This window comes from Euphorbia lathyris, chromosome 1, assembly GCF_963576675.1.
Source record: "Euphorbia lathyris chromosome 1, ddEupLath1.1, whole genome shotgun sequence".
Taxonomy (NCBI): Eukaryota; Viridiplantae; Streptophyta; class Magnoliopsida; order Malpighiales; family Euphorbiaceae; genus Euphorbia; species Euphorbia lathyris.
Window position 1 is genome coordinate 28723688 of NC_088910.1, and position 14803 is coordinate 28738490.

The 14803-nt window shown below is 35.3% G+C and overlaps 2 protein-coding genes across 6 annotated transcripts; one reads left to right on the plus strand and one right to left on the minus strand.

The window, feature by feature from the left end:
- The first annotated feature begins 1006 nt into the window (after window positions 1-1006).
- LOC136226322 (LRR receptor-like serine/threonine-protein kinase ERL2) lies at window positions 1007-8115 on the plus strand. Of its 2 annotated transcripts, none has more exons than XM_066014750.1 (27): window positions 1007-1449; window positions 1917-2076; window positions 2172-2243; window positions 2351-2422; window positions 2501-2572; window positions 2678-2749; window positions 2856-2927; window positions 3006-3077; window positions 3185-3256; window positions 3768-3836; window positions 3950-4021; window positions 4461-4532; window positions 4609-4680; window positions 4756-4827; window positions 4908-4979; window positions 5088-5159; window positions 5245-5316; window positions 5398-5469; window positions 5552-5623; window positions 5723-5794; window positions 5873-5944; window positions 6047-6118; window positions 6192-6268; window positions 6391-6522; window positions 6610-6948; window positions 7101-7471; window positions 7547-8115. In XM_066014750.1, the coding sequence occupies exons 1-27, from the start codon at window positions 1323-1325 to the stop codon at window positions 7916-7918; spliced, it is 3015 nt and encodes a 1004-aa protein (XP_065870822.1). In that variant the 5' UTR covers window positions 1007-1322; the 3' UTR covers window positions 7919-8115. The 2 variants fall into 2 exon arrangements, with proteins under 2 accessions (XP_065870822.1, XP_065870829.1); XM_066014757.1 differs by having other exon boundaries at window positions 1008-1449; window positions 1938-2076.
- Window positions 8116-8190: 75 nt separating this feature from the next.
- LOC136226334 (protein TPX2-like) lies at window positions 8191-14803 on the minus strand. 4 transcript variants are annotated; one of them, XM_066014793.1, is made up of 17 exons: window positions 14243-14803; window positions 13830-13985; window positions 13260-13410; window positions 13021-13168; window positions 12660-12674; window positions 12484-12534; window positions 12213-12310; window positions 12025-12103; window positions 11834-11896; window positions 11671-11721; window positions 11506-11588; window positions 11240-11315; window positions 10992-11054; window positions 10837-10902; window positions 10684-10728; window positions 10500-10594; window positions 8191-8529 (listed from the first exon to the last, which is right to left on the minus strand). In XM_066014793.1, exons 1-17 carry the CDS (start codon window positions 14409-14411, stop codon window positions 8511-8513), a joined length of 1428 nt encoding a protein of 475 aa, XP_065870865.1. In that variant the 5' UTR covers window positions 14412-14803; the 3' UTR covers window positions 8191-8510. The 4 variants fall into 4 exon arrangements, with proteins under 4 accessions (XP_065870865.1, XP_065870851.1, XP_065870842.1 ...); XM_066014779.1 differs by having other exon boundaries at window positions 8191-8484; window positions 11983-12103; XM_066014770.1 differs by having other exon boundaries at window positions 11983-12103.

Here is a 14803-nt window from a genome sequence, read left to right on the forward strand (position 1 = left end):
TTACAATATTTTCAACAAAAATGCGAGTTTCAATGAGTTGTAAGGTTTCGAAATGCATGAAACTAAGTTATTTTCGTTTGAATTTGACATGTACATCTTATATTCATCATCTTACACAACTGATACTGTATGAAATTGAAATTAAAATGTAGATAAAACCTAACACAAGTTATATGAATTTGAATTGGATTGTTGGATGAACAAAACTTTAGCTATTGGATTGCATTGTTCTCTTGATTGTTGTCTAAATTATTGTAGAAAATGAAAATAAAGTAAAGAAGGGAAGAAGGAAAGGAGTAGCTGCTTCCATTTTGTTGGCATGAAAAAGTGAAGGAGAAAGATGATGATATTTTCGTCCAAATCAATGAACAGTGTCTAAATTTAAAAGAAGTCATTGAAGTAGTCTTAATATGTAAATGAGTTTTCAAATTCATCTATATTTATAATTTTTCCTTATATTTATATTGATAGTAGTATTTTTTTGACATTTTGACTGTCTAAAGTATATAATAATAATAACGAAAAAAAAATTAAGGAAAGAGAAAAAGTTTGTTACCAATGGTAACTTCCCAATTATACTTTACACAAGAGCTTTTGTGGTTTAGTAACTATCTATTTTAGAAACTAACACCTAAATAAGCATTGTTTCAACAATCAAATAGAAAAAAAAAAAGTTGATATAAACCATCAATCAAATTAGTTAGTTAAATCAATTAAATAAAGTAAAACATACAACATTGTCTCTATTTTAAAAATGCTATTTTTTAATTTAGTTCAAGTAGTGATCAAGAACATATGTTTTTTACTGTTGAAATCTGGTTACTGCTAATATAAATAATAATAATAATTTTATCATTGAATAGAATCACAAGAGAATTAAGAAGCAGCAACAGAGTGGCAGGCGTGTGACGTATATTTGGCCAATAAACCACGCTCTGTAGAAGAGCGCGTGGGAGGAAATCCCAAAAGATATAGCTGTCGAAAATGGCAACAACTTTGGGAAACGCTACTCTGAATGACGGCCGCGTCTTCTTTCTCTCTCTACTTTCACTGTAAAATCAACTCTCCTCCCGTAAAACCATTAACGTCTCTTCACCGCCGTTTAACACTGTCCTTTTCACTTTCCCTGTACTCTCTTCTCTCTCTCTCTCTTCATAAAATCGTCTGTGTTAACTCCTTCCTTACGGTTCACGCCAATCGCCTGCCCTCTCTACTACCATTGCAGCAAAAAAAACATGCTCTCTTCTTCTCCTTCTGCTCTGTTTTAGCCTCTCTGTATCTCTTTTTCCTGTTTGTTTGTTCGTTCATTTCCTTCATCAACAATGGTGGAAGAATGGTCCTTCTTCTCACTGAAGGCCATGAAGAATCGGCAACCGGTGGCTTTGAATTGTATGATTGTGCTCATTTTTTTGCTGCTCTGTCCTATTGCTTCTACTCTCAATAATGAAGGTTTATCATCTATATCTGCTACCTTTTCTTGTGTGTCGTTTTTCTTTTAATGTGCGATGTGTTGAGTTTTTCGTTCCTTCCATTTTTGGCTAATTCTCTGCTTTCACTTTTGTTATAAAATGTGAGCCACGAGAATAGTATTCATTTCATACTGTATCATTGCGCTTTCCTTCTTTAGTTTTTGTTTCGTTTTTCTAGTTTTAGATTGTGGAATTTTACGGATCCTGCTCTCACAGATTAAATAAAGAAGACAAACTCTGTAGTCTTCAAAGTTTAAAGCCCATAAATGGCGTTTTTTATGCTCTCTGCATCTTTTTCCTTACGTTCGTCTTCTTTTGGACATGTTTTGCTTGGTGTGGTTTGGCATTGGTTGGTTCATGATATATTTGACTGATGTCTTTGTTAATTTGCATAGTATCTTCTTCTTCCTCATTTATCTCTGAGCTCCTAAACACTTCTGCTGATAGAGATGGAAATGGTGAATTTAGGGAAAGCATTGATGTCGATCAAGGCTTCATTTAGCAATGTAGCTAATGTGCTTCTCGACTGGGATGATGTGCACAACGATGATTTCTGCTCTTGGCGAGGAGTTTTTTGTGACAATGTCAGCCTCTCCGTCGTTTCTTTGTGAGTTCTCCATATGTTCCGGCATTTTCGGCTTTGGTTGATTTTTTTTTTTTTATCTCCTAATGCTCGTTTCGCTTCTGTGTCCTTGCTTTAAGGAATTTGTCAAACTTAAATTTGGGCGGGGAAATTGCTACAGCAATTGGAGATTTGAGGAATTTGCAGTCAATGTAAGCGTTTATTTTTAAGTTATAATTTTGTCGCATTTTTCACTTTTTCTCTGTTATATGATGTGATGGATTAAACTGTTTTATGGGCGTTACTCCCAAATTTGCAGAGATTTTCAGGGGAACAAGTTAACAGGTCAAATTCCCGATGAGATCGGCAACTGTGCATCTCTCTATCATCTGTAATCGTCTTCCTTCTCTGGTTTACAGGTTTATGTGTTATTGTTTTCGAAATATTCACAAGCGAACGTGAAATGCAGGGATTTATCGAATAACTTGCTCTACGGAGATATACCTTTCTCCATTTCCAAGCTGAAGCAATTGGAGTTCATGTTAGTATTTGCTTCTTTGTTGCGGCATAGTACTTTCATCTGTTTTATCGGTTGACATATCTCACTGGTAGTCCTAGTGTTGCTTATTTAATCCGTTGCATTCAGGAATTTTAAAAGCAATCAGCTTGCTGGTCCAATTCCTGCTACCTTGACCCAGATTCCAAATTTGAAGACACTGTGAGTACTTGATTTTGAAATTCCATTGTGCATTTGATTGTGCTCATTAATTTTAACCGTGAGCACTTGATTGCGCGCGTTAATTTTAACCGTTTGATTCTTTTAGTGACCTTGCTTGGAACCAGCTTGTTGGCGAGATCCCGAGATTACTTTACTGGAATGAAGTTCTACAGTATCTGTGAGTATTGAGCAATATAAATCTTAAATCTTTATGAGTTACTATTTTGTATTAAAATATTGAAATAATTTGTTACAGTGGGCTGCGGGGAAATTCATTGACCGGAACACTATCCCCGGACATGTGTCAGTTGACTGGTTTGTGGTATTTGTAAGTAGTCAATTGGTTTCCTTTGTCCCAAAAGAAGGAAACCGTTTTTTATTATATTCCTTATCCTGCCATTTACCTATAACTACTATTGGTGTTCGCTTTTCCAGTGATGTGAGAGGAAATAACCTGTCCGGCACAATCCCTAGTAGCATTGGCAACTGTACAAGCTTCGAGATATTGTATGTTCGTTGTCATGGGTGAAAATTTTATTTCCTTGATTTCTTCTACTGTCCTATAAGTTACAAATCTAGCCACACGATTACTAGAGGAAAGCTGATTTAGCTTTTAAGTTAAAAAAAGTGTAACCCTAAACTCTAATTTTAACGAAACGCAATTTCAAATATCATTAACTGAAAATGTGTTTCTTGACAACACAATTTCTTGTTTAGGCAACCCTTAAACTTCCGTTGTTTTGTCACCTAATAAAGCTTAAAACTGCACATACGTTGCTAATAGAAACTGATTTTCCATTAATTACACTTGAAATTGCGTGGGTTAGTAACTTTAGAATCGAGATTGCGCTGTTTTTATGTGGAGGCTAAATCCGCTCTCCCAATAACCATAGACTAAATTTATACCTTATGACTTCATGGAAAGTTTAAAAATCATCATATAATAATCCAAAAATTGCAATAGAAAAGAAAAGGGAGTCCAATTGATTGATTTTAATTTTTGGCTTGTTATCCATAGGGACCTATCATACAATCAGATAACTGGGGAGATACCATACAACATTGGCTTCTTGCAAGTGGCTACGCTGTAAGTGTTTTTTTTTTTGCCTCATATAGTCTTTGAAAGCAAGCTAACTGGAGGATTAAGAATTTATCAAGACTAATCTCAGTAAATTATATTTTGTTAAACTCTATATGTAGGTCACTACAAGCAAATAAGCTGACTGGGAAGATTCCTGAGGTGATTGGGTTAATGCAGGCCCTTGCAGTTTTGTAAGTTTGCGTAAAAATCTGAACAAGGACTTGGTTTATGGGTAAATAATTTATTAGTCTCCAATTTTTTTTACGTAACACATTGTTTAGTCCTTTTAATTTTGACAAACAAATTATCAGGTCCCTTTGGTCATTCTGTCTATTTTTTTTAGATTTTTAACCGTTGTATTTTTTTATAAATAGATAGATAGAAAATAGCAGAGTAATATTATGACAGTCCTGAAAGCTAAGATATGTTCAGTTAAAAATCTAAAAAATATAGACAAAAGGACCAAATGGTTAGTTAATAACTACAAAAGATAGAGACTTGATAATGTGTTTTTCAAAATAGGGGACTAAACAGTGTGTTACTTAAAAATATGGGGACTAATAAATTATTTACCCCTTGTTTTATTGTTTTTGTGATAGTTTATTTATTTGTTGCTCGTCTTGCATCCAGGGATCTGAGTGAGAATGAACTTGTTGGGCCCATCCCTCCAATACTTGGAAATCTTTCTTATACTGGAAAATTGTGAGTTTGATTAGCTAATGAATAAAAGTTATACAATTGCTCTTTGTACGGGTGGTTAAGTTTATGTGTATTTTAGGTATCTTCATGGCAACAAGCTTACTGGACCAATTCCTCCCGAACTTGGCAACATGTCAAAACTTAGTTATTTGTAAGATTTTCATCCATAGGTTTAACTTCGTCTTATTTCAGAATTTGGATGTTCTGAGCTTGAATCTTTTTGCAGGCAATTGAATGACAATGAACTAGTTGGAAGCATTCCACCCGAACTTGGGAAGCTAGAACAATTATTTGAATTGTGAGCCTTTGCAACCTTGCTTCTTAATTTATTTATTTTATAATTTATGTATGCTTGCTTATTAATAATTTATGATGCAGGAATCTTGCTAACAACAAACTTGAAGGCCCCATTCCACATAACATCAGTACCTGCAGAGCTTTAAACCAGTTGTAGGGATTATAACATCTATGTTTTTTTCCAGTTTGTACTGTATTGTTTGTTCGTCTTGAAACTCTAAATCAAGGCATTGATGGTGTATTCCTTTTCTTGTTTTTAAGCAATGTGCATGGAAATCATTTAAATGGAACTATCCCTTCAAGCTTCAGGAATTTAGAGAGTTTGACATACCTGTAAGTTCTACTGGCCTATCGTGAGCTCAGGTGTGCCTATTTCCTTTGATATATTGATTAATCATTTTGACTGTCAAACCTGCAGCAACCTTTCATCAAATAATTTTCAAGGCAAGATTCCTCCTGAGCTTGGACATATTATCAACCTCGATACACTGTAAGTGTTTAACACCAATTCGTCGCATCATATGAGGTATCATTTCTCGAGCCACATACTCAATTACAGTTTTCTTTTCAGGGATTTGTCAGGAAATAGCTTCTCAGGGTCTGTTCCTGCTTCTGTTGGTGACCTAGAGCATCTTCTTACCCTGTAAGTTCCTGAGAAAGTAGTCTTCTTGAAATCTCGAGTACTTTTTTTTTTGAAGGTGAAAATATGACTCGCATTTGCTCAGGAATCTAAGCTGGAATCACCTTAAAGGTCCATTGCCGGCTGAATTTGGGAATCTCAGAAATATCCAGATTATGTAATCTTCGCTTGTGTAACCACTTGTATCTTCTTGGATGCACTTTAATGCTCTGATGTTACTGATTTTTACCTTTTTTTTTTCTTAAATTATTTGCAGAGATATCTCATTCAACAATGTCACTGGTGGCATTCCTGGAGAGCTGGGACAGTTACAAAATATTGTTTCTCTGTAAGTTAGTCCCACTATGGTTTAGTCATCATTCATCAACAATAGTAATTTTGATTTTATTTGCAAATTTCTGTGCAGGATTCTGAACAACAATTGTTTGCAGGGAGAAATCCCTGTACAACTTAATAATTGTTTCAGTCTTACCAATATGTAAGTTCTTTCTATAGATACCTTCTTAATTATTTACCACAAATATTTGTGTTTTTCGTTTTGTATGAAATTTCACTTGACACCAAACTTTTTATGATTTAGAAATTTCTCATACAACAACTTATCAGGGGTTGTACCTCCCATTAGAAATTTCTCGCAGTTTCCACCTGAAAGGTACTAAGAAAGTTATCCTCTGCTAGTATTATGTCAATTTATAAAATATTTATCTGATCTTCTCTTGTGCCAGCTTCGTTGGAAATCCATTATTGCGTGGCAACTGGTTGGGGGGACCTCTTTGTGGCCCCTGCGAACCCAAGTCTGGTGGTGAGAACTAGTCCATCTTGTTACTTCCGGTTAATTATTTATTGAGTCTTGTTGTAGTTTTTCACTGGGGAGATCAAATTTGGAATGTTTAACTTTTTTTCTCCATTTTTCGTCCTGCACAGCGATGTTTTCTAGAGCTGCAATTGTCTGCATGACGTTGGGCTTCATCACTTTATTGACCATGATTATAGTTGCAATATACAAATCCAACCGTCAGAAGCAATTGATGAAGGGATCTCCTAAAACTGTGCAAGGTTTTATTTATATTTATGTTCTGAATTTTTCTCTATTCTGATTTTTTCTTTTCCCATATCTGATAAAAAATTCTGTCCTTCATTCAGGCCCGCCAAAGCTTGTGATTCTTCATATGGATATGGCAATTCATACATTAGATGACATAATGGGCAACACTGACAATTTAAATGAGAAGTATATTATAGGTTATGGTGCTTCAAGCACAGTATACAAGTGCACGCTGAAAAATTCCCGACCACTTGCAATTAAGCGACTCTATAACCAGTATCCATACAACTTGCGAGAATTTGAAACTGAACTTGAGACCATTGGCAGTATTAGGCATAGGAATATTGTCAGTTTGCATGGCTATGCTTTATCCCCTTGCGGAAACCTTCTGTTCTATGACTACATGGACAATGGCTCTCTTTGGGATCTCCTTCATGGTTAGTCAAGTTCTTTCTCCTGTTAAATGCTTTTATTTTGCTCATTTGTGTTTATTATCGGCGGTTTGCAAGTGGTGAAAGTGCCCGCTTTTTAATTAACTATGGAGTTTTTATGGATGTGTGACATTTTTGTTGGATAACTTGTGAAATAGGACCGTCGAAGAAGGTAAAGCTTGACTGGGAAACGCGTTTGAAGATTGCAGTTGGAGCAGCTCAAGGACTTGCCTATCTTCATCATGACTGCAATCCGCGAATAATCCACAGGGATGTGAAGTCTTCAAATATCCTACTTGATGAGAATTTTGATGCTCATTTGTCTGATTTCGGAATTGCCAAATGCATTCCAGCATCAAAAACTCACGCCTCGACCGTTGTTCTTGGGACGATTGGGTACATTGACCCAGAATATGCCCGCACATCTAGGCTGACTGAGAAATCGGATGTTTATAGCTTCGGGATCGTTCTTTTGGAGCTTCTTACTGGGAAAAAAGCTGTAGACAATGAGGCTAATTTGCATCAACTGGTAAGCATCCATCCTAACTATAAGTCAATCAAGAATGTCACTGTAAACTTGTCTAATAATCGTGTGATTTTCCAGATACTGGCAAAGGCTGATGACAATACTGTCATGGAGATTCTTGATCAAGAAGTGTCAATTACATGCATGAATTTAATCCATGTCAAGAAGACTTTCCAACTTGCTCTTCTGTGCACAAAGCGCCACCCTTCCGAAAGGCCTACCATGCATGAAGTTGTCAGGGTTTTAGTTTCCTTTCTTTCAGCTCCTGCTACTAAGCCGGCTTCAACTCCGGTGAAATCCATTGACTATGCTAAGTTCATCATTGATAAGGGACAGCAGCAGCAGCAAACACCAACACCAAAGCCTGAGCAACCTCAACAGGAAAGTAACTCCACGGATGCTCAGTGGTTCGTTCGATTCCGTGAAGTTATATCGAAGAACACTCTTTAATTGACCCGCATGGTGAAGAAATAGTAATTTTGGCTTCACATGCTTTTTTGAAAACAGCTGGTTGATTTTCTATGATGGCTAATTTGCTGATTGTATGTAATACCATTTCCCAGCTGGATATTTTTCTTTTTGGAAACCTTTGCTATTTAAGTTGTACAAAACATATTACGCTAATTATATAATGCACATTTTGCTTCTAACAACCTAAGCTTCGCAATTAGTTATAACTTGTAGTTAGATGCGCCAATTGGGAAGTTGAAATCACTGTGATGATGATTTTTTTTTTTTTTCTACTAGATTATGGCAAATTTCTGGGATTACATTTGTCAGTTGAAAAAGAAAAACTTTACAAATCTAACCAATTACTAATCTACATCTCCCGCATCGTGTAAAAGGAGGGAAAAGAGGTGAATAAACAAAGCTAAGGACAACAGAAACAAAGAATTGAAACATAATATGCCTCTATGATTAGCCTCCAAAAATAATCTATTGAACATGAACTAGCCTTTGTACAGAGATCTTCAAATATTTTCCTATTGTACGAACATGGACGTCTTTACTAAGATCTACAAAACCAATCACATTCACATTCTCAGCGAATGTCCAAGCTCCTGGTGCGCCGTTAAGGAAAAAGAAAATATCACAAGCAGGTAATCTCTATGTATATAAGCAAAATATTATACATGTATGATCAATGCATCCTTTGCCCCTAAACTTTTGCCGGTTCTGACTGTTTAACTCATCATCCTTTACTTTTCAAAATTGAGCTTCATTTATGTATACATTTCGGTCTTCAATTTTTAATTATGTAAATTGCAGATCATGTAAGCAACTTCAACAGCCTTCCCGCAATTTAGTTGGATCTATAACAATTATGATTTAATGTATACAATTAACGAAACATCGATTACTCAATGCAAAAAGTAAAAGATAAGAGCTCAATAGCCAAAAACCATTAGTTAGGGTTAGGGACTAAGACGCGTTTAATGAGTCTAAATTTGCTCTTAACGTTTTAGGAATTGCAAATTTACTCTTTAGCTTATGAAATGATAAAATTTTATCTTTAATATTTTTAAGAAGGTTAATGTATCGCTATCTAACAGAAAATTTATAAGTACTGTTGGTTTGAACATGTTTATAACTATGTTAGTAACATAGTAAATGTTTTAAGCATTCGTGTGATTAACTTATAAGATAAATTATACCCATGACCCCTCAATTTTACCTTGTATTATGACCCCTAAAACTTCACAACCGAACATTATGACCCTTCAACTGCACTTTGCTAACATAATTGTGCATTTTATCATGTCGACAAATTTAAAATGACCGATGTCAACCTCAAAATGGAAAAGTCCAAGAATAAAATTAGGGCCATGAACTTTCCAACTATATAATGACCCCTGAACTTTGCGCTTTACCAATGTAAGTGCCATTTTTATCGTCGACCAAGTCAAAATGGTTGATAATGACTTCAAAATAGAAAAGTACAAGAATTAGAGTTGTTTAATCACATTACATAATCACCATTTTTTATCTTTCAAATCACCATTTTAAGAGGTTTCTGTATAAACAATTATTTTCTTTCTCCTAACCAAACAACACCTGAATTACCTCAAATCAAAAGTGCAATAATTAAAATTGCTTAGAATATCATTTCCATGAACTCTATAGTGGAGGTAGGGTGGTGATCGAGCCGAGCCGAGCTGAGCTTTGACCTGCTCAGACCCGGCTCGTCAAAAAATTGATGAGTTCGAGCTCAATATTCTATTTGTGAGTTGCTCACAAGCTTTATTCGCGAGCTCAATATTCTATTCGTGAGTTGCTCACAAGCTTTATTCGCGAAGCTCACTAATTCAGTTCATGAACTTTGCTTGCGAACAATTAATTAATTATTTCCATTAATTATATTGATTTGAAATTTCTTTAACACAAAACTATACGTTGTTTTACGTTTCCCCCTTTATGGACGTTGTTTTACGTTTCCCCCTTTATGGAAATATTTATTTTTGAAAAAAAAATCAAACCAAGTTTGCTCACGGATGTGTTTATGAATATTATAATTGAGTTTTCTCATGAGCTTGTTCATGAACCTATAATCGAGCCTGCTCGCGAGCTTTCGAGTCGAGTTTCGCCGTACTCAAGCTCAACTTATTTATTGAGCCGAACACAGAGCGGCTCAGCTCAATTACAACTCTAAATGGAGAGTTAACGGATACCAAAGTAGTCGTCTTTATCAACGATAAAAGAGTCATTATATTAGTAAATTGCATAGGTTAGGGCCATAATGTTCAATTTTGATGTTCAAGAGTCATAATAAAAGTAATGGCAAAGTTGAGTGGCCATGGATTTAATTTACCCAATTTTAGACATAATTGATATTTGGAAGGTCCGATAAATAACGGTAAATTAGATTGTTCAATTTTCTGTTAGGTAGTAGTCTTATTTAGAAATGTAGGAATAAAATTTTACCATTTCATTTCATGCATTTGGATAAATCTGCACTTTGCCAAAACAATATAAACAAATTTGTACCTTATCCAATATTATTAAAAGATAATTAAGTTGTAAATAGTGCTACCTGTTGACTTTAGGTAAGATGAAAGGCATCTTCTGATTGCCGCCACATTGAAATTGGTTGTTTATGGGCCATTGTGATCTGGCAACATGCTTTATCTGTACCATGGATGTTCTATGCGTCTATTAGAGGTACAAGAAGTATAGGAACTTATTTTCAATACATTAATGGGCTTAAACCATCATACCTCATTTTTTTGGTGGGGCGAACTTGGTGCATTCTCCTTTAAGCCCTTAATTCAGAGAATGAAAGTTCTTTCAGGTTAACAAGATAACAACAATGTCAATTTTAGCTAATAAAAAATCATTTAGCTCTGCAAGAACTGAAAGTCTTATGCAACCTTAGAATATATTGCCTTTTTTGACCGAGATTTTGCAGTAGAATGGACTTCCGATGTTAGAGAGAGCTGGTATTCCAATTGAAGGAAACAACATAATGAATAAAAACTGTTAATACTAGTAACCAGAAAGAGGTCAGTGAAGGAATCAATCGAACCTTACTAAACAAGTCTACTGGTGGCTCCTTGGGGTTGCTCTTTTCGGTTGGGAAGTTACATTCCTAGGAAGAAGTAAAATCATGAATTTGAAATTTAAAACAACCAAATAATAAGATATAACCAAAAATCATAGCTTGGAAGTTACTAATGTTAGGATGAGCACTATGCAGTTACATCATATTACTTCCTAGCAAACATAACCCACCATTTTCTTTCTTAAAATTACAAATAGGGGATATTATCTCACCTTCTTATTAAGACAACGAGCTTTAATTCTATCAAGTGCTTCCAATTTCTCCTTCAAGGCAGCAACAGGGTGTACTCTGTGCAAAGCATAGCAACCTCTTTAAAGAAAAAAATCATACGTATGTCAAATGGGAGTATAATTCCCTATAGAAAGCAAGCAGAGTTCAGAACTTTCACATCCTTGTGTATAAACCACACAGAAGAAATTTTAGTAGGATGTATTTATCTTTAAGAATGTCACAGGGTACCCAATCTACGAGCTGGTACCTTCTAGAGCTTTTAGTTTCATTCTCTGAAATAGAGCTGGAGTTAGATGTACTTGGAGAGCTGGAGTTAGATGTACTTGGTGCCTGCAAAATGCAAAAACTGTCAGCCTTACTAATTTGGCAGAACTCAATCAGTAAGATGGTAAGTGTGGTTTTGATCACCTACATTAGTAGATGCATGTTGCGTAGCCCTTTCTGATGTTCTCAGATGAAATAACTAAAAACCATGGAAGAGAAATAAGGTATATGAGTAAAGAAGAAGCTAGAATTTCACCAACCCCAACAAAAAATAGGGAAGAAAAACACATTAAAAAGATGTTTACTAATACCTGAAACACTGGAGGTTGCGGAGTGCTCTTTTTAGGGAGGGGGAGTGAAGGACTTTCAAAAATCTGTCATAGTACAAAAGAGATTTAGAAAATATTCATGAAGCACCTGCTATGTTTAAGGTGCACTGTTTGAAACTAATGAAAAATACCCAGAGGTAATAAAAAGTCCAATGGCAACTGAAACTACCGACTTTTCTATTCAAGGGTCTTGCTCGGAACGTGCATGGAATTGATTTTTTAGTTTCAACCAACTCCGAATTAATCTTAGACCTGAAAATTCCCAACATATGGCAAAAAGCACAAGATTCAAGCCTCCTGAATAAAGTATGACAAAAGGTTCATAGGTATGATATTCTTAGAGGTAATTAGATAACATTGCCTGTGTTTTTTTGCCCTATAAGTTGTTTCGAGATTTGGTTCTTTGGCAACTGTAACTTTAGTTTTAGGAAGTGGTACTTGAGTATCAATATCTCCGACCTGTCATGTAAAACCAGAATTCTCTATGATATTTGAAAATATACTGCCATAAAAATATTTGTTAACTGAAGAATGATGAGTAGCTAATTTGGAAATACTAACAGTATATATTAAGAATTAAATTAAAATCTAGTCACCAAGTCATAAGTCATATTTCTGAGGTATATACTGACCTTTTTAGGTGCCTTGTGTACAAAAACGGCTTGATGCTTCAACTGTGAAACCTGCGCAACAAAATTGATTTTAGGCTTTCAAGGTAGAAATAGACCGAGGCTATTAAATTTTACAACACAACAAGGGAAGACAAGGAAAGAGGGAAAAAAGCTGCTAGCAAACTCAGATATCCTACCAATAAAAAGATGACCTGCAAAAGCAAAAAAGAAAAATAAAAAGTGCTGCTCCAGTTTGATATTATATCATATGTATGGAGTATATAGCATTCAAATCCCAGCTCATATTATCTTCAACTCAATTAGTAACTCGTTTGTTATAAACCAGTGAGCAAAATAGCTAACAAAACCAATCTACCTCCTAGAATCATCAAAAGAAAATGCTCAATTATGTTCACGGTTCTTGTATCATTCGAACTTCTTATTCTTATGCAAGTACAAATTTTGTTTTTTTTGCTCTGGTTCATGATCGTGAGAGAAAGTTTAGGAAAATCAAAACCACCATAATACATGCCAACAAATATTGGACTTCTGCTGCACCTTGGATAAATAACCAGCCTCAAGCTTTTGCCTTTTGGTGGCCTGTGTTCCATTCACAGACTGATTCTGAGAACTCTTCTCCTCCGCCTTGGCCGTCTTCTCCGCGGTTTTGACCGTCTTCTCCTCGGTTTTGACCGTCTTCTGACACCTATAAAGAATAGAGCAGCAAGTAACTGGATGAACTTGAAGAAAACAAGTAATCATTGCTAACCAATCTAATGCTTAAAAAATAGTAGAACCTTCTCAGTAATCGGTCACAACGAATTTGTGCAGTCTGATTTTGCTTGGCCAATTGACTAGCTGTTGGATTCATGAAATTTGAATGTTTTGACGAAGGTGACTTGGTTAGGGATTTCCCTTGCCTACATGATTCTAATCCTGCTGAATCAACTGTCATGGAAAAAATGAAGAGTAAAGGACGAATTAAATTAAAAGAAGAAACAGAAGTAAGCTTCATTAGTGCAACGCATTCAGTAGCGAGATTGAGAAATGCATAAAATTGGGAACTAATACATAAAGTAGTCAGGCCAGAACTGATATTTTATGTTGAGATGTTCTAAAACAGATACACACAAAATTGAACGAAATAATATAAGATTGACCTTCATTTTGTCACAGATCAATATAAGATCTATAATTGAGCATTAACTACAAGTTTAACCTTTTAGTTCAATTGGTTCCACGACACTACACTTTTTGTGCATAAATTGAATTGAATTCCTTGGTAGAACAATCATCAAAATTTAACAGCAATGCTAAGGTGACTTTACACGTTCCATCACCTAAGAAATGATAAAAGAAAGCAATACCTAAGGAATTTTTATCTGCTGAAGCCACTTCAGAGTCTACACTGCTTCTGAGGTCTATGCGGACGGGCTTGCTGTTTTCAACTGCATTATGACGAAACGAGGAAATTCCACTTTTTACTTGAATGCTTGGTTTGCAGTCGAGCTTGATGACCATAGCTAAATTAAAAAAATGGCCAATTATCGCATCACTTTCATTAGACAGTTCAACAGAAACAAACAAATCTTGAGGAAATTCGTATCAGAAATCTAATACGTTAACTATTTTGAAAATACATAACTTAAATTCATTCAAATAAGACAAGCCAAATCTCCTGATGAAAACCAATGTCATAACTCATAAACAAGTAAAATCCTAAAAAAACAAAATTCGAAACAAGAAATTTGATTGGAAATGTATATAAAAAAGCACTTACGCGAGGGAGGATGAGATCCTGCGGTTTGAAACCAGCGCTGAGCTTCTTCAATATCCGAATCGCTTTCAGGCCGGGTGAAATCGAAATACTTAGGTGCATCAAACTCGTAATCGATATCGAAATCTTGAGGCATGGGCTCAACAAAGAATTCCTCCATTTCGAAATCCATATCCTTAGTTCCTCTCTGAATACTGATTTTGGAGGAAAATTATGGTATTCTGATAAAATCAAAGGATCAACATAACTGGAGTCATTTACTTCAATATTTTGTCTCTGTGAAGCTTAACATAAAAAAGAGAGGTATATTTTGTTCATCCTACAAAATGAATCACTCTCCCCTCTCCCTTCCCAACTTTCACAGGAAGATGAGGGAAAACGCTGCAATGATGTGGTTCATTAATTCACATATATTTCTGTCAAAAGTTTTCCGGTGAAGTCGGAGACAGGAATACACATATGAGAGGAAGAGAAAGTAGCTAAAAATTGGGTAATTTAATGGAAGTGAAAAGGCGAAAATTACGCTGGGAATGGAAGATGAGAACAGAATGAAACAGAACTGAG